Genomic DNA, 24,089 nt, shown 5'->3' on the forward strand with positions numbered 1-24,089 from the left:
ATTTGAGGTGATTTGCACAGGGGTGGCTGATTGTTACAGCGGTTTTGACAAATGCAAAAAAAAAAAAAAAAAAAAAAAAAAACCCCACATGTGACCCCATTTCGGAAACGACACCCCTCACGGAATGTAATGAGGGGTGCAGTGAGAATTTACCCCCCACAGGTGTCTGACTGATCTTTGGAACAGTGGTCCGTGAAAATGAAAACTTGTACAGCCCACTGTTCGAAAGATCTGTCAGACACCAGTGGGGGTAAATGCTCACTGTACCCCTTGTTACGTTCCTCAAGGGGTCTAGTTTCCAAAATGGTATGCCATGTGTTTTTTTTGCTGTCCTGGCACCATAGGGGCTTCCTAAATGCGACATGCTCCCCGAGCAAAATTTGCTCTCAAAAAGCCAAATATGACTCCTTCTCTTCTGAGCATTGTAGTTCGCCCATAGTGCACTTCAGGTCAACTTATGGGGTACCTCCATACTCAGAAGAGATGGGGTTACAAATTTTGGGGGGTAGTTTCTGCTATTAACCCTTGGAAAAATGTGAAATTTGGGGGGAAACACATTTTAGTGAAAAAAAATATATATATATTTTTTTACATATGCAAAAGTCGTGAAACACCTGTGGGGTAATAAGGCTCACTTTATTCCTTGTTATGTTCCTCAAGGGGTCTAGTTTCCAAAATGGTATGCCATGTGAGGGTTTTTTGCTGTTCTGGCACCATAGGGGCTTCCTAAATGCAACATGCCCCCCAAAAACCATTTCAGAAAAACGTACTCTCCAAAATCCCCTTGTCGCTCTTTCCCTTCTGAGCCCTCTACTGCGCCCGCCGAACTTTTTACATAGACATATGAGGTATCTGCTTACTCGAGAGAAATTGGGCTACAAATATAAGTATACATTTTCTCCTTTTACCCCTTGTAAAAATTCAAAAATTAGGTCTACAAGAACATGCGAGTGTAAAAAATGAAGATTGTGAATTTTCTCCTTCACTTTGCTTCTATTCCTGTGAAACACCTAAAGGGTTAAAATGACGACTGAATGTCATTTTGAATACTTTGGGGGGTGCAGTTTTTATAATGGGGTCTTTTGTGGGGTATTTCTAATATGAAGACCCTTCAAATCCACTTCAAACCTGAACTGGTCCCTGAAAAATAGTGAGTTTGAAAATTTTGTGAAAAATTGGAAAATTTCTGCTGAACTTTGAAGCCCTCTGGTGTCTTCCAAAAGTAAAAACTCATCACTTTTATAATGCAAACATAAAGTAGACATATTGTATATGTGAATAAAAAATTTTTTTATTTGTAATATACATTTTCCTTACAAGCAGAGAGCTTCAAAGTTAGAAAAATGCTAAATTTTCAAATTTTTCATAAAATTTTAGGATTTTTCACAAGGAAAGGATGCAAGTTACCACAAAATTTTACCACCATGTTAAAGTAGAATATGTCACGAAAAAACAATCTCGGAATCAGAATGATAACTAAAAGCATTCCAGAGTTATTCATGTTTAAAGTGACAGTGGTCAGATGTGCAAAAAACGCTCTGGTCCTTAAGGCCAAAATGGGCTTGGTCCTGAAGGGGTTAAGAAACAAATACACAGACACACATAACATGGAATATATACTAAAAGATATGGCCAACAGGCACATCATACATACAGGTTCACACATACAATCACTCACAGATATTTACACACATACATAAATTAACTTGCTCATATATATACATACACACACACACACACACACACATACATAGATTCACTTGCTCACATATATAGGCACATACATAGAGATGGACTCAAACACACATATGTACACCTCACACTGACATACAGTCACTCTATATATACACACAGTCACTAGGCCCCAGCCATCCCTCTCTGTACAAGCACATATACACACACACACACACACACACACACACACACACACATATTTTCAGTTACTTACAGTAAGTAAGGCTCCATCCCCCTCTGCACAGGCTGGAGTCTGGCCGGGCAGACAGTGGGCGGGGCTTCTCTCTGCCTCTTCTCCTCCTGTCTCCTCCGTGTGGAGAGGAGAAGAGAAATGGCAGATAATGACAGGGTGAGTGGCGCCCCCTTGCTGCAGGGAGGGCACAGCACCCTCCATTAAACCACATACAAATCTCCCCAGCAATGGATCCTTTTTACTTCACCTGTCACCCGGAGTCTGTAGCTCCTTTTGTGAGGGCACTAGAGGGGCAGGTGAGGAAAAGGGCAGGGGCTCCAGCCCCCTTTCACTCCTATGTGTGCACGTCCCTGAGGAGGAGCACTGCCAGAGCCCTGCAAAAGTACTTCAAGCAGGCCACAAAATGTAGAACAGCACCTCTGTTCTGGCAGGGGGCCTGTTGGGGCTGAAGAGACTGTCACCCCAACTGGCCCCCTGCCAGAACAGATGTGTTCAACCGTTGCAGGTGTTTAGAACAAGATCACAGGAAGGCCCGAGGCACACCACACCAAACAGAAGGGAGGGTGGGCTCTAAATGTGCAGAGGACCTTAGCATACTTAGGGACCAAGACATGGTTACCTCACGATAGTAGTGGGGTACCAAACTGCAGACACAAAGGAAACTGCAGACATCCAAAAGTCCGGCAGAATAGAAGACAGACTCAGCACCCAATAGCAGACCAACGTGGCACTCTTAGAAAAGAGGAACAGAGAGTGCAGCTGTAGCCATGAAAAGCCATGGAACCTGCAGAAGACTCCCACACCCCATCTCCTAATGGTGTTACACACCAGGACTGCTGTTGCAGATGCAAGAGATGCGGGATGCATGTGGGGCAGGAAACATGCAGACACAGAAGAGGTCCCATGAACCCATCGAGGCACCTTTTGTGGAACTTCACATGGAAGGAGTCACCGGCCTGCAGTTACGGGAGCGGCAGGAATGGGGAGGTGACCTGGTGGATTAGAAAGCCATGCAGACAGTGGATTAGAAAGCCATGCAAACAGTCTGGCTATCTGGCATAGGGACCATGGCCACACCGGGTCCCTTATTCAGAACCACACACTAAAAGTGGGCTACCAGCCTGAAGCCATGAGAGCGGAAGCATTTGAAGAGGGACCTAGTAAAGTAGGGAACCCCACGAACCAGCATGTGGCGCATAGCAGAGGGCCCATGGAGCAACATGGGGAGACCCACTCGGAATTACGCCAAGGCAGTGGGTTACCTGAACTTCCGCCATGCTGTGGGAAGTGTATGGTAGTTGACCCGACATAGCAGTAAACTACAGGGACAGCTCTCCGGCTGACTGGTGGAGGATTCCTGAGCACACAGGAACACTCCTTCGAACCCTCCCACAGACAGTGGGACACAGGAGTGTGGCCAATCTTAGTGGCGACCCGGTGGTGTAGGAGACCATGCAGACTAATGACTGGCAGCAGCCCCTTGTGCCTGCAGGAACCCCGAGTCCTCACACCAACAGTGAGGTATGGGAAGCCACAGCCATGCACACAGCAGCCCAGAGATGGGAGACCGACAGCGACGGAAACTGTCTGCACAGTTTCCGCCCCTTCAGGCACTAGTGATAAGGGGACAGTCAAATAGGCAATAACTGTGCCCCTTTGATGCATGTGGAAGGGCAGTGAAGCCTGGAAGCCATGAATCGAATCCCCATCACCGTGGGAGATTGGGGAGGCTTTGGAGCCGTGGATTGTATCCCCTTCGGCCTGCATAGGGTCCACTGGACACCGCGCTCTAGCAGTGAGGTACCGGAACTTCAACCGCAAATATATCAGCCCTTGGGAAAAACCATGCACACCACTGTCTGGCTTACTGGTATGGGTCCATGTAGACAACGGGGCACTTCAGCTCCCACTAGTAGTGGGGTACCAAAATCCAGCCATGGACTTGTGAGATGAGTGACAGGTGAGACTACTGTCTGGCCTAATGAGAGCAGGTGTAATCCATGTCCACGCAGGGACACTTCCATGACCTCGCACTGGACGTGGGGATCAGAGACAGCAGCTGGAGATGTGGCAGCCTGTGGAGGAGGGAATAATGTATGTACATGTCAAGAACACCTGGGGACATGGCAAACATGTTATGACAACTGGTGGTAGAGGAGAAACAGTCCTGACTGTAACCCCGGTATCTTCCAAGGGATCATGAAATCCCTGGCACGACCAGTCAAAGCGAGAGTGAGAACCCTGGCGGAAGCAGGTATGCCAGAGGCATACCTCAACTGACTCAATGCAATGTGTCTTATCAGGTCCTGTACACTGATGGAGACCCATATCGGGTCAATGCATGGGCGACAGAAACAAGCTTCAAAAATCGACTCCAGTTTTCAAAAACCCATTTAAATATATGGTCCCCAGATAGGGGATGTATCAGATATTAAACTGATAATAAACAGATCCTACACTTGATCTTAGCAAAAAGGCCGAGAAGCGACGGATAGTACAGACTAAGGTTGTAATTTTGTGTCTCCAGAGGCCACAAGGGTGCATGGAAAATAAGGCACAATTTAATTATAGGCCACAAGAGGGCGCCAACCACCACTAAATGGTCTGAGAGACCAGCAGCAGTCACACACACACACACACAGTAAGGAAGCGTGGGGAACAAGGCACCTTGCACTGAATCTGTCCTTATGATCCCCGATAGACTGAACAGAACATGTCCCTCATGCAGGGACACCAGGAATACTCATGCTGCAGCCTTGGAGGGGGCCAAAGGTACGGAGGGGGCCAAAGGTACGGAGCAGCGCGCATTGAAAGCCTCTGCCAAGGTGTCGCACAGCTCCGAGGCCAGGGTAAAAGAGCGGGCTGGACCCAGGCAAACGTAGCTGCTCAGAGAACGGAGCTCCGCCAACCCCTGCAATGAAGGAGGAGCAGAACTAGATGATGCTGGAGGCACCCATCATAAGATCTGCAGGTAAGCTACAGGAATGATCCGTGGGGCACTCTAACTTGGAGAGCAGGTGCCTCCTGGTCCGCATGCTCTCAGGGGGAGAAGAGCAGAGCCACGTGCTACCATAGCCCCCTGAAAATAGGGAGTAGGCACAGCCTTGTCTCCTGGGGCATGCTGGCTCAGGGGAAGAAGAGCAGCCATGTGCCGCCAGAGCCCTTGACTCCCGCCAGTGCACTGCCAACCCCTGCAGTGGGGGAAACATAGCTGGCGGAAAAGAGGAACAGTAAAGGCTGTTCAAAGGTGAGCCAGAAAAGAACGACTGGAGGGGGCTGCTGCAAAAGGCCGGCAGTGGTCTGCCACAGGACATAGTATGCAGACATACAGCCCTCCAATGAAACCATGAGCGAGCCCTGCAATAAAGGACAGAGTCCCTTTTTAAAGAGGGGGGGGGTACATACTCGCCTGTGGATGCCATCTTCAATACTCACCTCAGGAGTCTTCAACCAGCTTATGGAAATGCTGCATCATACCAGGCTAAGATTTGGGGGGGGGGGGGGGTGAGCAGGGGCCGTGGGGGACCCGGACCCAGGGTACAACCTCCAGGCACTGGCCGTTGGTGAGAAGGGGTTAACAGTACATACTCTATGTCTGTGCCCCTTCCTCGCATATGGGGGGGAACAGGTAGCACCATGCTCCACAACCCCCACCTTAAAAAAGGAAACAAAAAGGAGATAAAACCCTTACTAAAAACAGCCCTTACTGACACTAGATGCAACTGATTACCTCACTTCCAGTGGGTGAATATATCCTGCCAGGAAAAAGCCGACTTTTTATCCCCCCTAGTGTCAGCGCCTCCTAGTGGCAAGAGCATATACCCATGAGTAAGGTATCCCCCCAATGAAGAGCGAACAATAAATGACTACGTTTAAAATTGTTATCTTCATTGTCATAACTTATTTTTCTGTGTACGGGGTGTTATGAGGGCTCATTTTTTGCGCAGTGATCTGAAGTTTTTATCGGTACTATTTTGTAGTGATCTGACTTTTTCCATTGCTTTTCATTCATTTCTTTATGGTATAAAAAAAGGGACCAAAAATACTGTATTTTGAAATTTTTTTGCGCATACGCCATTGACCGTGCGATTTAATTAACAAGATATTTTTATAGTTCAGACATTTATGCACGTGGTGATACCACATAGGTTTATCTTTATTTACAGGGTGATTCAAACTTATTAGGGGAGATGTTAAATCATCTTTATGAACCTTTTTCCACTTTTTTTGCAATGTTATAGTCCCCAGTTGATTCGAAAACTTTTTTTTTTAATTTTTTTTTTTTTAAAAGGCGCAATTCTTCATAAATGCCCCTGTTAGATTTATAAAAGTAATACAAACTAAGAAGCCTGAAATGAGACCATTCCAATTTCTCTAGTGACTCTGAATGACACTGTAAATGAATGGAAGGCTGATTTATTAGATCCAGCTTTGGCAATTTTTATTGCTGATTCACGAAACTCTAAAGATTTTTAGATTTATGTGTGCATGGCAAACTTACCAAACTGTTCCAGCTCGCAGTGACTGGGACACGTAATTCGCTTTATCAATATCCTTTGTGAATACAGCCGCAGCCAGACCATACATTGAGCTGTTTGCTCGTTCGATAACTTCCTCAATCGTCTTGAACTTTAAAATTTGCATGACTGGTCCAAAAATCTGCGACAGAGAAAAAAAAAATAATACTTTGGCATATTTCCCTAGAATATCATAAGACCAAAAGCCCTTGTAAATGAAAGGCATAACTTTTAAATATGATTCTCTACCAAATGTATCCCTCATAATTGACTACATCCCTCCCATTTTAGTAAATGCTTTGATATCTTTTCATGTGACAACACTGAAGAAATTTCACTCTGCTACAATAAAAAAAAAAAAAAGAAAGTGTAATTTCAGAGTCTAATTTCTTTAGTGTTGTCACATTAAAAGATATAATAAAGTGTTTATTTTAAAAATGATTCTCTACCAAATGTATCTCCCATAATTTACTACATCCCTCCCATTTTAGTAATGAGTGCACAGCATGTATAACAATGTTTAACGTTGTGTTCCCTCAAAAAAAACAGCCATTTAAATCTAAGCCGTGTGAACAAAAAGTGACATTTTGGAAATGTCCAAATTGGGTCCAATTAGCCATTTTCCCTTGTGTCATGTGCTCAGTCATATCCAGATGTTGCCTTTGGGAAATGGCTGTATGAGTGCTGTCAGCATTTCTGCAGAGGTTAAAGGGGGGAGTGCAGCCAGTCAGTGCTTCAACCATGCAGACCAATTTGATGCATTGTGTGGTCTTAATCCCAGAAGCCTCTTCTAAAGATGATGCACAAAGCAGCCCACAAACAGTCTGCTGAAGAAGGTAGGTAATTTCCCCTCTCCCATAAAAAGGTCCTGTCCCCAGTAAGTAGTGCCCTAGTATATAGGTAGTACGCAATGTCCCCAGGAGAAAGTGCTCCCACTAAGGAAAAAAAATTCCACTTACCTTTCTGCAGATCCGCCAATGAGGTCGGAACATTAATCCTCCAGGAGTGGTGTGGGACTTCTCTGGCAGGCCGCGTGATGAAATGACATCACGCAGCCTGCAGAGCAAGTCTACGCGCCTTCCATTACGAAAATAGCATATGTAACGCATGTACAGGCGCAGGAGACTGCTGTAATCTGTAAGTACATTACATACACTATTTGCGTAATGTGCATACAGAAGCAGGTCCCCCTCCCAGTGATGGTGGCTCTACCGCAATCAACACTTCGAGTGTAGTGGGGGTACGTAACCTAGGCAACAAGTTGTCAAAAGGAAAGCAGCAGGAATATCTGGGGAGGAGGCAAATTTGCTAAACAAATTTATACAAAAACCATTTAACTTGATGTGCCCTACAAGTTTAGCAATGTTAGGCGAGTTGAATATACTCCTTTTAATCTGTGGAACACTTTCAATATACTGTATGTTACTAGGAAAAAACAAAACAAAAACAAAACTCAACTATATAAACAGCTAAGGCAATTGTAAAATTTCAGTCTGCTAAATGGGCATCTGAAGGTCTATTGTTCCAGATGTCACATAAACCCAGGGCTCAAAGTTTCAGTGAGCAGAATAACCAACAAGAAACAAAAGCGTTACCTCCTCTGAAGCAATGGTCATGTTGTCAGACACATCTCCAAAAATTGTAGGTTGGATAAAGTAGCCACGGTCTGCAGCAGGGTTCCCTCCACACAGCAACTTTGCACCTTCTTGTTTTCCAGATTTGATGTAGCCCAAGATCTTTTTAAACTGCTCCTCATCCACCTAAAAAGATAAAAGGTGTCATTTCACTAGAAATTAACACCGACAAGACTGAGCATGAGCCTACTCTAATACTCCAAGGGGGAGATTTATCAAAACCTGTGCAGAGGAAGAGTGGTGCAGTTGCCCATAGCAACCAGATTGCTACTTTCATTTTCCACAGGCCTCTAAAGAGGCCTGTGGAAAATGAAAGAAGCAATCTGATTGGTTGCTATGGGCAACTGCACCACTCTTCCTCTGCACAGGTTTTGATAAATCTCCGCACAAGAATATAAAATAACTACATTGAAAATAGGATGTCCTGCTCATTTGACTGCTACCAGACTTAGGGCTCTTGCACATGAGTGTATGACTAAAATCCAGAAAAAAATAAAATGTGCTTGCTTAGGCAAGTATACAAATATAATATAAAATATAATATAAAATATAATATAAAATATAATATAATATAAAATATAATATAATATAATATAAAAAATAAAATATAATATAATATATAATATAATATAAAATATATAATATATAATATATAAAATATAATATATAATATATATAATATAAAATATAAAATATAAAATATAATATAATATAAAATAAAATATAATATATTTTATATATTATATACATTCATTCAAACAGACCTGCATAGTGCTGTACTACAGATATCCAAGCAGAAGGACAGGACTATCCTATGTGCATGAGCCCTAACTTCACAAGTTATGGGTATGCTGCAGATTACCCCCATAATACTCTGCAGCAAAGTGCAAGTGAATGGTATTTTACAAATCTCCAGTCATATTTACCAAAATAAATAATTCTGGTAATTTTCAAGTCTGATGTAAGCTGTATTCTGTCAGTATTCTGTTCTAAATCACACCCTTAGCATTGCATAGGATGACGTTCACTGCCATTTTTTGCAGGTTAATACGGATTTACTGGCTTGTTCTGCAGGGGAAATCTCTGCTGTGTGTTGTAGCTGTAAGATTCTGCCCCTTCACTAGATATTTATTTCACATACAGTTCGGTCACCATTTTGACCTTACCTGAGGTCCCTGTTCTGTTTTGAAGTCAAAAGGGTTTCCGACAATTCTGTTCTTTGCACGGTGAACACTCTTCTCCACAAATTTGTCATAGATATCCTCCTGGACGTATGTGCGGGAACCAGCACAGCAGCACTGTCCTTGGTTAAAGAACAGCGCAAAATGGGCCTGTTCCACAGCCCAGTCCACTTTGGAGAAGGAAAATAAATAAATAAAAAACACTGAGTGTGAAAGGTTGTACGTGTTCAGACATAAAACCTGCAATGTATTTCAATACCTTATAGTGCAGCTGTATATTGCACAAATGACCTTGATAAAGGTCGGGAATTAAATTGAAATGTCACTGGCACAAAATGAACAAAATTTACTCAAGTTAAGTATCAAAACCGCCCTAAGACCAAATTTTAGGGTATATTGTCACCCCATTTTCACCACGGCAATTTTGAAGCGTTTATTTAGTCTTTTTTTCTTTATTTTTTAATACAATTGCTTATTTTTGCATCACAAGCTTTATTTTAACTAAATACATCATTGTACCATATAATGTATTACCTATGAGAAAAAAAAATAATTATGCACATTATGCAGGATCAGTACAATTACAATATCAATCTACATAACTAAATATACATCACAATGGGGGAGATTTATCAATCATGACTGGTATGCGTCCCTCACAGTAATTTTTTTCCTCACTGATTATGTGCGGTTGTGCGCTAAATTTCCCAAAAGTCGCACAGCATTTGATAAATTGGGCAGCCATACACATCTTGTGCAAATAGCGTACCACAGTACTTGCTGAAATATGGTCTCCTGGTAGTGGCGATTTGTTGCATACATTGGGTCGCTGCTTAAAATGTTGCGACTTTCCCACAGTCGCAAGGATAAATTCAGGACCACTGCATTCGCAGATGCAAAATTCACAGTGAACTACGTTTTCACTGACAATGGTGGTGCGGTGCTTTGTCGATAAAAGTCACAACTGTATTTGGCGACTTTTGGAGCTTTGGCGCTTAAAAAAAATAAATAAATAAATGTCTAAATGCTTTGCTAAATCTCCCATTGTGTGTGAGTATGCATGTATTTATGTATGTTCCAGCATCACTTCCAAACGGCTATAGATATTACCATGAAACTTTGTACATGTTACTGATATGTTAACTAAAAATATAGGATAGTTAATTTAACCCTAACCTACCCCCAATTGTGATGGTCTGGGTATTTGTTTAAATTCCCATGCAAGTCTATGGGAAATGTATGTTCCAGCATAACTTCGTATGGCTGGAGATATTTTGATAATTGGTTACATATTAATGACAAATAACAATATAGGATAGTTTAATTAACCCTAACATTCCCCCTTATGTTAAGGATGGGTTTTTTGCTTCAAGACCCATGCAAGTATATGGGACTTAAGGTACCTTACCGCAAAAGCTCCACTCTGCATCTCCTATTGAATGCATCAGGCCAGCTTGAAAACCACACCCTCCTTGCATCTCACGCCCCATCTCACAAAGCCACGCCCCCTTCTATTTTCAGCTTACAATCTCTAGCACAACTCACCACGTAAGGATGGGATAAGAGGACGGGATTTTAGGACAAAGGTTTCCTCCTTTGTTGCTCTTCCTCCCCTAGAAGGATTAGGTAGGAAAAACTGGGCAATGCTGGGTACTCCGCTAGTTTATATATAGTTTTTGTTTTACTACTTTTAATAATACTTTGCATCACCAACAATTTAACTCACATTAGGTGTTACTTTTTGTTTACATTATTTACCATGTGGGATAAACAACATTTGAATGATTTAGGTGGAAGATTTCAAGTGTACTGTTTTGATCAGTGCTTTGTTCATTTAGCTTGCTTATGGTATGCTGTACTAGCAGATAGGACATTCCAGCAAGAGAGGCTTTCAGAAGGCCCCTGGTGCAGTGACAACTGAACAGCATCTGGCAATGGAGTCATGGGGATGCCAATAAGCACTGGGACAGAGTGGACTTTTGGGAGTTAAATGACCAGCATCAGACTAATCTCCAATGCATGCAGCAGACAATTGATGGCACCTGCAGATTGTAGCCCACCCAGCAACTGCCATGTATAGCACAGACCCCATTCCAGAGTCTGCTTCATACTTCCCTAGGTGACGTATGCTGTACATGCGAGTCATACAGAGGTAAGGGGTCACTTATTTTTCTTCAAATGATGTTGGAGCTTCATTTACTAGGACACTACATTGTGCTTATCAGGTTATATCTCCTTGAAATGTAAGAATTAAAACGACCACTGCATGCTACCTATCACCTTGCCATAGTAACAGCATCTGCATGGCAAAGATTTGTGGTTTTGCCAGTTTTGGTGGATGTGAAGATATAGGCTGGCATTTATCATTGTAGGTGTAAGTGAAGCATTTATCATTGTAGGTGTAAGTGAAGCATTTATCATTGTAGGTGTAAGTGAAACATTTTTCTACACTTTTTTTGTGTGCTGGTGGTGTGTAGGAGCACAACATTTATTAAATGGTCACAGAGCGTTTGATAAATTTTGTGCAGGTCACATTTTCTGAAATTTCTCTCTTCACATACACCAAAAAGCTAAGCTAAGTCTGGGCTGGTGTAGTTTTAGAGACTTTTCAGTGGCTTTGCGCCTTTTTTTGCACCTTTTCACAAAGAGGCGCAGTTCATAAAACCCGTCCATATCACGTGTATTGCTAAAATCTGTGGATTGCAACTCAAAATCTGCTAAAATGTATAAACCCAAAAGGCGCAAATAAACTCTGCTTGCGCCTTTTGTAGACACAAAACAATCTAAAGACAATGATAAATGTTGGCCATACTATATGTGCATGAAGAAATGTTTCAACTCTGAATGCCGAAGTACCTCTTAAGCTCTGCTTGGGTCAGAATTTTAGCCACAAGTATGAATTCTTATACATTTATTATTAATTTAATAAGCTATATATACACACACACACACACACACTTTAACAAAAATATGCTTTTATGTTAATTGGGGAGAAATCAGAAATTTGCGCAAGGGTTTTTTTTGCATTTTTTTGTGCAAAATCTGAAAATTCTTCATAGCCATGTCTACAGATAAGTTTACCATAGAGCACTTTCTACTGTAGAATCGAATTTATTAACTGGGTTTTTTTTTTTTTTTTTTTATGCAAAAAAAATGAGCAAAAGCACTTTTCTTGCTCACATATAAACCACCTCGGAGGACACGTACCAAAGTGTCAGAAAGCATCTGAGAATGTGAAATTATTTGGGGACAGTTAGGACTACTACTCCCATCATGGGCAGACTGTCCATGATGGGAGTTATAGTCCAGCGGTTGAGGGGCAGATCGCAGCAGGTCATTCTCCAGAGACCCTTTGCAATCCGCATTTATTAACTTTATTTGAAACACTGAATTTAATGAATAATCTTGATATTAAAAGGAAAATGTATCCCCTATCCTCGCAGCCCCTGGCTCTTTGCCTAAATATAGTTTCGACCTGACACGCCCCCTCAATACATCTTTATGGCAGAGCCGGAGACTGCCGAATACAGCACACCGGCTCTCCCATAGAGATGTATTGTGGGGGCATGTCGGCCGCCGCGTCATGCGGTGGTCAGACACGCCCCCTTGCTGTCAACTGCTGGGGCCTCTGTATGGGAGATCCTTAGGTTAGGGGATATGTTTTCATACGCCAGAGTACTTCTTCAAGCCAAGAACTGATTTGAATGGAAATCGTAAATAGTAGCATTCTTTAAGACATGCAAAGTAATTGTTAGGATCTATTTCTCCCTGTGATCAGTCAACTCCAACCTTGTTGATTAGCAGACAGATTTAATTCATATGGATGGATGTTCTCTTACATGAAAAAAAATTAAAAAATTAAAATAAACCAGCTCCGCAGAACAAAATCATACCCCAAGATAGATTACAGCCCTTTTATATGGCACCACTCTGCATGTGAGCTGATTGGCTAAGGAACCCTGGTGGATAATTGTGTATAACATTATTACCAATCACAGGGTTCCTTTTACACTTTCTTCCTTATGATAGAAAAAGCTTGTTATCCAACAAAAGCCTCATTATTTACCAAGGTCATTTGGACAGTTTTAGAGCATCACTGGGCGCTGGCCAGAACTAAGACAATGGTTAAATGAAACTAGATAAAACCGGCCAACACCATCTAAGGTTAGATATTTATTTAATTAAAAAATTATTTAAAAATGTTATTTCATTTATTTATTACATACACACACACACACAGAGAACATTGATATCAAAATATAATTTACCAACAGTAATGACTTACAATCAGTGTCTGAAAATATGATGTTAGGGCTCTTTCCACCAAGCTCGAGAGTTACTTTCTTCAGGTTGGATTTTCCAGCTGCCTGCTGGATTAAACGGCCAACCTAGAGTAGAAAATTATATACAGTTCATTTACTACATTTGCCATTCTTTCTATCTATTGAAAACAAACCATCTGCAAGACATCGGTGCAGCTGCTAGGTTAATATTAGAATAGATAACACATATTAAGCTTATTAATTCAGATAATAATATCTAAAACTGCACTGCATTCAACAGTTAATATTGTGTGTGGAAGAGAAAAATAAATGTAGTAACCTTATTCTAGTTTTAAATTTGAAATTTGAAGCAAAGTTCTGCAAACCTCAAACACACTTAAAAATGTACCTGTCATGGAAAAAAAATAAATAATAATAATTAAATGATTTTGATCGTGGTCTGACTGCTCAGACCCAGACGAATAGATAATATGATTAGGGAGAGATGTGCACTGGCACGCTAGGGGTATATCTAATTCAGAAGGTCCCGTAGCCTTACATTAGGTAACCATATGGGTTGCGTGACAGACAGGAGAGTACATGCTAAGCATGGATTTCTCCTGGCTTGGGTCTGAACACACAGACCTGTACCGATCAAAAAAAATGTATGTCTCGATGACATATCAAAAACATTTTTTTTTTGTTTAATTAATCACCTATACCCAGACCCTCTAAAAACCTAGGCAAACAATTCAATTACTCTGACAACATGAGAGGTCGTGGCAGCAGTATAAGCAAATAAGGTGTATGGAAAATGTAACTGTCATTCCAACCTTTGGTATACAAAAACTTTAGATAGGAACTGCTCCGTACATGAAGACTGAATACCAGCACGCAGCTGATAAAGTCCAGGCATGTAGCATAACACATATTAATGTACTAACATTTGTCTCCTAGGTCTTGCCTGCACACACAAAGGTCATTTCCTCATTTCATTCTGTTGCATTACAATTCGCGACAAACAGGTGAACAACCACCATGAATAATAAATCCTTGTAAAAGGTTCAAAAGGATAACCGGATTGTCCTCAACTATAGAAAAAAAGCTGTCCAAATCACATTTTACAGCTGCTCCAACTAAAGGAGCTTCTACACTATAGGTGAAGACATAATGGAAAAGCAGTTAACTCTTTACAACATGTTTAAGCCTGTATCATTGCCAAAGATACACCAGATTGCTGACTTCATGAAGTACTTAAATGTATAATAAATCCATGTTTAGACAAGCCCATACAGAGAACATGCATTTTCGTTTGATATGTCATGGTTACAAAGCAACTGTGGCAAAACAATTTACCATTCTAAAATTAAGGTCTAAAATTAAAGTTGGCAGAACCTGCTGACTTGTGTGGATTTGGCCAACTCTAATGTTTATGGGAGCCTCCTAACATCACATGTCAGGGGAGAGAATTTCTGAGCTCTTTGGATTTCAAATGCCCAATCCTTTTGTTCTTAGATAAGCTGTTGCCAGAGCAGTTCTTGGCGGCGGGGTACCCCTCTCCTTTCCACTGAGAACTTGTAAGTGATCGGCCGTACCGAATGTTCATGTATGTGAAGAAATCTGGAGATATAACTCAGCAAACCGCTACTGACGGTATATGGCCTTTGCTCTAAACTATTCAGTGAAGTGCTTCCATGATTGGTAAAGGGGATTTTACCTCTGTAGAGCCAGTGAAAGCAACTTTATCCACATCCATGTGTGAGGAAAGGGCGGCACCTGCTGTGGGACCCATGCCAGGGAGGATATTAACCACGCCTGGTGGGAACCCAGCCTGAGAAGAATATAAAATGCAAAATGTTACCCAACATAAAAGTTTGAGAAATGATAAAACCGCTTCAGTACACAACCTTGCGTAAAAGTAACTCCTCTCTTATGCCTATAGATAACTGCGCTCATAGAACTGCTTTCACACTATAGAATGCTCCGTTTTAAAGATCCGTTATAATGACCCGTTAACAAAACCCATTAAAACTGGACGTTAAACGGCCGTTACAAAATCTCATTATAGTCTATGGAATTTTTACATAACCCATTTTAACCTGTCATAGCCAGTTATGAATAACGGACGTTATTTTGTGACAGGAGAGGTAACTGGAGAAATAGTGCATGCACACTTTCTCCAGTCACAAAATAACGTCTGTTATTAATAACAGGCTCTAACGGATAATCCCATTTGTAGCAGCCATTTAATGTCCGTTTTTAATGGTTTTGTTAACGGATCATTAGAACGTATCATTCTACAGTGTTAAAGTGGCCATGCATAAACTCATCCTCTAATTCTATATCAGTTGGCTAGGATAGGGGATAGGGTCAGGTGGCTAACAACAGCCAGCAACCATGGCTATTTATGTGCTAATCTTATGACCATAATTACAAGCTGCTTCAGAACCTGTTAATTGGTTTAACAAATAAACCTCATCCAATTTGACATGTATAATGTAAACCCATATTGGGTTGTAAACCAGTTAGCAGTCCTGCTGAACACACACAAAACTGCTTTTAGCTGCCAAGGACATAAGAAAAGGTCAACCCCAAGTCAAAGTGCCTCTGAAAGTGCAGGCATGCCTTATGCGCTCATTGTCTGACTAAAGTAAATAGAAAATAAGGAAAAAACATCCAAACTAATCAAAGTATCGCCATGTTACCTCTTTCACCAAGCTGGCAACATGTAGAGCAGTGAGGGGTGTCTGCTCCGCAACCTTCATGACAATAACATTGCCAGTTGCCAGTGCGGGGCCGAACTTCCAGGCTAACATCAGAAGAGGGAAATTCCACTGTAAGAAAGTATAAAATTAGCTCTGCTTCTTTTACATGATATAGCATTTCCACATCTGCCAAAATGGTATATAATAAATAAATTGGCTTTTGTATTAGATTTTTTATTATATTTCTTTCCTATATTAATCATCAAGCAAGCTGGAAACAGTGTTCAGGGGACAGTGACCAAGCAAAGCCTACCGGTATGATCTGTGCACAAACTCCGACTGGTTCATGCCTGGTGTACGTAAAATAGTCTCCATCAATTGGAATGGTTTTTCCATGCCATTTGTCAGCCCATCCAGCATAGTATCTGAAAACATAAAAAGTGTGAAGACATTATTCCAAACTACACTTCTGCACCCCTGTGCAAAACAAAATATGCTGTTTTACAAGTACCTTGTAAACCACCATCATTTTGACTAAATATGATGCAAACCACCATTCTACAAATATGTAGTAGAGGAAAGTTTTAAACTCAAGCCAATAAAAATGTGAGAGTGGATTTCTCTTTTGTTGGCAAAACTATTACACAATTCAGAATGGAACCAGTACTTACAAGGACCATCAAAAGCACCTTGCATTTCTAATTCAAATAACAAAGCCTACAGAAAGACTATGAACAAAACCACTTCTAACTACGTGCTAAATCCTAAAAGGTTTGTAGTACATTACTCCAAAAAGGTGGTGAGATTATATATATATATTATATTTATTCATATTTTTTGTTGGTGGTCAAATGCCTGTTTGGCCAATAACACTCTCTCCCAAACCTTCAATACACACAAATGTTCAGCCAAGTGTTCAGAATGTAACTAGAGTTATGTTGCCATCAGACTACTCTGGTAGAGGCTTATCTCCATGAAAACAAAAAGATCAGGCAATTAAAATTCAACATACCCAATACAGTAAAGTTATAAAGTTTTACATTTGTGCAATATATATGCAAGAACTTTATTGAAACCTACATGCCAATTACTGTGTGTGTGTGTGTGTGTGTGTGTGTGTGTGTGGGGGGGGAATTAAAATACAGAGCAAGGCTCAATTCAAAGAGGCATGTTTGTCATACATACAGCTACAGTACAGAAGGCAAGGACTGAATCAGTTTAAAAAAAATAAAATAAAATAAAAAAATAAAAAGGCTTTTACCTCAGACATTTTAATACAAGATCCAGATCCACTGCATAGGATATGGCATAGGGCTTTCCATTGTCCAAGGTTTCCAAAGTCTGGGGGAAAAAAAAAAAATACATAATAATGTGTGACCTACATTATAAATATTCCCAATTGCTAGTAAACCCTGTGCCCAGGAAGCCAGCAAATTCTTAAGGCAGCCTGTATTTTACATATGGCACAGCAGACACTGGAGGTCGTGTATTAGAGAATTCTACACAGTGGGGCAAAAAGGTATTTAGTAAGCCCCCAATTGTGCAAGTTCTCCCGCTTAAAAAGATGAGAGAGGCCTGTAATTTTCGTCATAGGTATACATCAACTATGAGACATAATGAGAAAAAAAAAAAAAAAAAAACACATTGTCCTATTTTTTAAGAATTAGCAAATTATGGTGGAAAATAAGTATTTGGTCAATAACAAAAGTTCATCTCAATACTTTGTTATATACCCTTTGTTGGCAATGACAGAGGTCATTGTAAGTCTTCACAAGGTTTTCACACACGGATGCTGGTATTTTGGCCCAATCTGGATCATTCAAATGCTCTCTAGCAAACTTCAGATAGGCCCGGACATGTACTGGCTTAAGCAGGGGGGACACGTCTGGCACTGCATGATTTGAGTCCCTGGCAGTGTAGTGTATTACTGATGGTAGCCTTTGTTATTTTGGTCCCAGCTCTCTGCAGGTCATTCACTACCAAACACCCCCTCCCACCCCCCCTTGTGGTTGTGGGATTTTGCTCACTGTTCATGTGATCATTTTGACACCACGGGTGAGTTCTTGGGTGGAGCCCCAGATCGAGGGAGATCATCATTGGTCTTGTACGTCTTCCATTTTCTAATAATTGCTCCCACAGTTGATTTCTTCACACCAAGCTGCTTGCCTATTGCAGATTCAGTCTTCCCAGCCTAGTGCAGGTATACAATTTTGTTTCTGGTGTCCTTCGACAGCACTTTGGTCATGGCCATAGTGGAGTTTAGAGTGACTGTTTGAGGTTGTGGACAGGTGTCTTTTATACGGATAACAAGTTCAAACAGGCGCCATTAATACAGGTAACGAGTGGAGCAAAGAGGAGACTCTTGAAGAAGTTACAGGTCTGTGAGAGCCAGAAATCTTCCTTGTTTGTAGGGGACCAAATACTTCTTTTCCACAATAATTTGCAAATAAATTATTTAAAAAAAAAAAAAAAAAAAAAAAAAAAAAAATCAGACAAAATTATTTTATGGATTTTTTCTCATTATATCTCTCTCTCTTAGTTGAGGTATACCTATGATGAAAATTACAGGCCTCTCATCTTTTTTAAGTGGGAGAACTTAGTTGGAGAATATTTTTTTTGCCCCACTGTATGGATACATGGGGTGCAACTGCTAAAAAAGGTTCTATATGGATTTTTGGCTCACCAATATATAAATCTTTGTGTTGAAGGAACACTTCTGAATAAGCATGCCATCTAAGTCTAGCTGAGTTTACAATATCTAAAGGTTAGCTAACATACAATTATTAGGATCTACAACTAGATGCGCTCAATTGAATGGGACTGAGGTTCAGCACCAGGCACAATTGCCCGTAAAGATGAGCTGCTATACAGCTCTATGATCACGTCGTCCCAAGGATAAGTCAATATATAGCTCGCAGAAAACAAATTTAAAAAGGGGACCAGTCATTACTTTCATGCTTCTTCCACCTCAGTAGGATTCATTGATATATCTCTCCCTGTATCCAAACAAGCAGAGATGTATTAGTCAAGGCCGGTAGGGCAGGCAAAAGTCACCGGGGACTGCCCTGATGATTGTGGTTCAGGCAGCATTAAAAAGTAACAGGTTCCCTTACAAACTGTCAAACATAAATTTCACAACTGTAGGAGATACAACAATATTGGATTAGGGAACACTTAATTGGAGCTTTCTTACAAACCTATAGCATTAGGTTACTTACAGCTAGTATAGCCCTGTCCCTCTCAATAAGATCTGCCAGCCTGTTAAGCAGGACACCTCTTTGTGAAGCATCCATTCTCCTCCATGGTGAACCCAATTTAAATGCTTCTCGAGCAGCTTTCACCGCCTTGTCAACATCCACCTATAAAAAAAACAAAAAAAAACAAACAAAAAAAAAACAAAACACATGAATGAGACATTTAAAAAGGTCATACAAGTATACATCTGAACACTATTCATGGCAACATTTACATAAAAATAAAAACAAGGTTGAGGTTTCCACAACACAGGAAAAAGGTGCCAGGTTTTCAAAGTAAATACCTATTATACTGTTATCTACTGATAACACTGGGTACAGGTACAAGAGGATTGGTGCGTAAATGCATATTAATGCTGATAGACTTGATAAGAATTAAACCACACAATGCCTTATTATAAGATGCTCAACCATATACCCACAGCTACATTTCATAATAGTATTTCATCGTTGACTGAACCGTGTTTAATGACTGTTCTACAGCAGCCAGAGATTACATAGGAAATTTGTTGCATACATCAGCACTACAGACCCAAATATTAAGAAAGTGTGACAAAAGCCGACTATAATTTATAGAGAGACAGAAAAATAATCTAAAAACCAGCTACACTCACTACTGAGATAGTGTTAGCACCCGCTATACGGACCCACTTAAAGGCTGGATTCAAAGACAGTGAGGGATATTATCAAAAACTACTGTCATTTACTTTCTTTTACTTTCTCCTTTCTTTTAATTTCTTTTATTTTTCTCTTCACATTGTCAAAGGTCTTTTGTGCTGCTTTGAAAATATGAAAATTCTTCATTTTTGCGCAACTTGTTTATTTTTTTCGTGGCCCCCAAATTTTTTTTTGGGCAGCCATATTGGATTTTTTTGCACGCCAAAATTGCTGAGTTTTTGCGCCAAATTTCACATCCCGGAAAATTCTGGCGGAAACATCTCACAAAATATTCCATGGTTACTAGTGCCCAGACAAGCGATCACTGTATAAATAAAACATTATTGAGCTTAAATGTGAGTGCAGGTGCAGTGACTAAGAAAAAAAAAAATATATATATAAAAAAAAAATTTTAACAACATTTTTCAATAGTAATTATTTCTTAAATAACACCTTTTCCCAAAACAACAAATCAATAAAACTACAACCATTTCTGTGATTAAAAAAAGCTGGTGAGATTTATGTTAACTGGACTCTAACCCCTTTGAAAATATCATGTAAAGTAGACAATATACGTGGCCACGCCCACTTTTACAAAACTGCCGTGAACAGTAAGCCGCGGCGCAAAGCTCTTTGGAAATGTGGTTTATACTTTTCTGTACGTTTTTTTTGGCGCAAAGTTCTTTGAGAATCTCAACCCAGTAGGAAGGAGGATTTGCACCTTTTGTTCTGGATCCACCAGGACCAAATTAAGTCCCAACATTCTTCATGTGAAGGGTGTGCATGTGAGTATATCCTTTGGTGAACTCATGTTTTTCTTTTGGTTTTTGATTTAACTAAATTACAATAACCCCCTAATAGCTGAGCAGTTGAGAGTGTGTACACATACCTTCCAACTTTTGCTGAGAGCAAAGAGGGGACAAGTCACACCCCCTAACCACACCCACACATGCGGAAGGAGAATACCAGCAATAATATTGTCAATCTGTCATCTACCTATTATGACAAACCTCCTATTATGACAAACTAACAACAACAACCACCATCATGACCACTATAGACCATATAAGAGAGATTACATGCAGTTACATCTGGTGACGTTTGTCCTTTTTCTTCTCCATCCGGCCAAGACTGCCATGATGATTTCTTCCAGCTACGACACATCTCTGCAGAACCTGCCAGACAATCATTTTATGCTCTGCACTTTTAAAAGACCTATAATGCCCCCAAACAGCAGTAATTCCCCCTTGGTGTCCCACAGAGTGAGTAGATTGGTTCCCCATTAGGCAGTTAGGTCGTTTTAGTATGTAGACAGGCCCCATCCAGTAGTTTCTTCCCCTTTAGGTTGACACCCTTAGATAGCTGCCCCCTATATGTAGACCCCCCCCCCTAGATAGCTGCCCCATGTAGGTAGACTAGACCCCCCCCCCTCACAGATAGCTGCTCCCTGTAGACAGAAGCCCGTAGATAGGTGCCCTCTGTAGGTACAGTCCCCAGAGATAGTGGTCACCTGTAGGTAGACCTCACCTAGATAACCAGCTCCATGTAGATAGTTTCCTGCCCCCTATATGCACAATACAGCACAAACTCTGCAGACTTGTATGCACACCTACATACACACCCTACCTAGATTCATGACCCTTGCTCACACAACCTCTGAACATAATACATGCACATACTGTGCTCTCCACACATGTATTACAACCAAACTAACAATTACATGGTCTAGAGCAGTGTTTCCCAATCAGGGTGCCTCTAGCTGTTGCAAAACTACAACTCCCAGCATCCCAGTTTTGCAACAGCTGGAGGCATTCTGGTTGAGAAATACTGATCTAGAGGAAGTTGAAGGAGCAGATGCTGGACAGTGATCAGCTGTAAGAGAGAGGGCATGAGAACATGTGGGTGGCGGGTCACCATGGCAGCAGGCGGCATACAGCCTGAACAGTCTTCGCTACATGTGGGTGGAGGGATACCATGCCCTAGAGCAGTGGTCTTCAACCTGTGGACCTCCAGATGTTGCAAAACTGGAGGTCCGCAGGTTGAAGACCACTGCCCTAGAGCTTCTCCTCATCTCTATTCAGTGAACAGTCTCCCCTCTGCAGGACAGTTAGATAAGCCAGTACTTCTACTATGCTAGTGCAGGACATTACCTCTGGGCTGATCGGCTTCTGCTCTACACACAGACCAATGTGCTCCTCCATCTGCAGGCATCTCCCCCCCCCCCTCTGTAAGAAGAAGCCTCTGATTGGTTATGCAGCCTGGCAGAGGCATCGGTGTCAACCAATCAGCACTTCCTCTTTGTGCAGGGGAGAGAGTCACATGACAGAAATACAAAAGAGAAGTCTCATGGCGAAGCCTAACACCGACTGAGACTGGGCATCACTGTGGTCAGCGATCTGCTGACCAGAAGAAGACAGTGGCGGGGGACCGGAGCAAGATACCGAGACACTCAAGGAGCGGAGGCAGGCAAAACCTGTTTATGGTTTTATTTTCAGACAGCCAGGGCTTTTTTTTTTTTTTACCATGAGACTTCTTTAATTTGAACATGTAGAGAGAGGGAGGAAGGCGCCTCATGTGCGGGATCAGCAGATCTTGTTAGTGGGGGTGGGGGACGGTAATTCCCTTAATTTTCTTCTTTGTATACAGAAACCTCTGTATGTTTATTATAATTTGTTGTTTGCAAACTTTGATTTTATAAATATGTTGTTATCCTTCTACGAGTATTCACACCTTGCGTCTTGGCCGGGTGCTGTATTCAATACCGCACTAGTTATTCTAGTTCATTTCCCCTCCTTTTTTTCGAAGTGGTGTTCACATGTCACCTTCGGGTCAGTTGCGATTTGTAATACCGCACTGTTCATTCTACTTTATTTGTACTGTCATTGCCCATTTAGATACATAATTCAATTTTTGCTTTCTGAACTAAACACATATGGTATCTTATAGGTCCATATTTTTCTATACTATATATTTTGAAACTATATTCAACTTGCATTGTTGAATGCCGCACCGGTGACCAAGCGGTGTGATTGCTTAAGTCGCATGTGGGGTATATTCACACCACATGCAATAATTATATATGTTTGTGATTTCATTGTCCTTCTACATTTTTATTTTTGTGATTGTCGTCTGTCTATTTATATTTTTCTATTTTTTTTTTATATATTGTCACATTCATATGTGGATATGTAATTTTATGCAACAACTCTTAAAAAGTACTCTAATGGTTAATTCCTGGAGGTATATATATCTGTTACCAGCCTTCCCCTGTTATGCCTGATGAAGCTGCGCATGCGCAGCGAAACGCGTTGCATTTAATAAATCCATTGATTTTACTTGGCTTCCTGATGGTTCCTCTCTGCGCCGGACGAACTCCTGAATCCATGGTCATTCGGTTTTGATTTTAATTTGAACATGGGCATAGAGGTGGCAATGTCAGTAGAGTGATGACATCACAGGGGGACTAAAAAAATCTCAACTGATGATATGAGGTGGAGGAGGGGAAATATGGGACACTTGCTGGTGGGTCTCTTGTAGGATATCACAATTACAAAATCTGCGAGACCATTACAGCTGGTAGCATGGTTCAGCAGGACATCAAAATGGGATCCAACCCTATAAATTATGTAAATACCAATGTCCGCAGCTGCCTAACAAGCCAACAAATTTGTAACTAGGAACACAAATGAGGCAACTGTACAAATTGGCGCTGTGTCCACATGTGCAAAAAGCCAGTAATGGATGCCCACAGGAGCAGGGGTTGTCCAGACTGGACGGTTGACACTAGAGTTGAGCGAACTTACAGTAAATTGGCTCTTAACTGTATGGGATGACAGTGTCTATGGACTGTATCCATCTTTTCCAGACAAAAATAGAACACATTTATGCTGGTTAAAGTAAATCAATGTTGCGAGGTTCATTTTAAGCTAATTTACTGTAAGTATGCGCAATT

General features: G+C 41.1%; 1 protein-coding gene and 1 non-coding gene across 2 annotated transcripts in view; both read right to left on the bottom strand.

Moving 5' to 3' along the window:
• The window catches only part of ALDH2 (aldehyde dehydrogenase 2 family member), a 59,840-nt gene that overhangs the window by 7,672 nt on the left and 28,079 nt on the right, over window positions 1-24,089 (bottom strand). Inside the window, exons 3-11 of the mRNA XM_056536111.1 lie at window positions 19,445-19,585; window positions 17,488-17,567; window positions 16,540-16,651; window positions 16,227-16,355; window positions 15,239-15,352; window positions 13,545-13,647; window positions 9,245-9,429; window positions 8,040-8,204; window positions 6,429-6,586 (exon numbers count right to left, since the gene is read on the bottom strand). Of these exons, the coding sequence (XP_056392086.1) occupies window positions 6,429-6,586; window positions 8,040-8,204; window positions 9,245-9,429; window positions 13,545-13,647; window positions 15,239-15,352; window positions 16,227-16,355; window positions 16,540-16,651; window positions 17,488-17,567; window positions 19,445-19,585 (1,187 nt within the window). The remainder of the gene's footprint in view (window positions 1-6,428; window positions 6,587-8,039; window positions 8,205-9,244; window positions 9,430-13,544; window positions 13,648-15,238; window positions 15,353-16,226; window positions 16,356-16,539; window positions 16,652-17,487; window positions 17,568-19,444; window positions 19,586-24,089) is intronic.
• On the bottom strand, window positions 4,231-4,416 carry LOC130337525 (U2 spliceosomal RNA). The gene has a single exon (XR_008878391.1). It is a non-coding gene; the product is annotated as a U2 spliceosomal RNA (small nuclear RNA).

The sequence above is a fragment of the Hyla sarda genome, chromosome 1, assembly GCF_029499605.1.
Source record: "Hyla sarda isolate aHylSar1 chromosome 1, aHylSar1.hap1, whole genome shotgun sequence".
Classification (NCBI taxonomy): Eukaryota; Metazoa; Chordata; class Amphibia; order Anura; family Hylidae; genus Hyla; species Hyla sarda.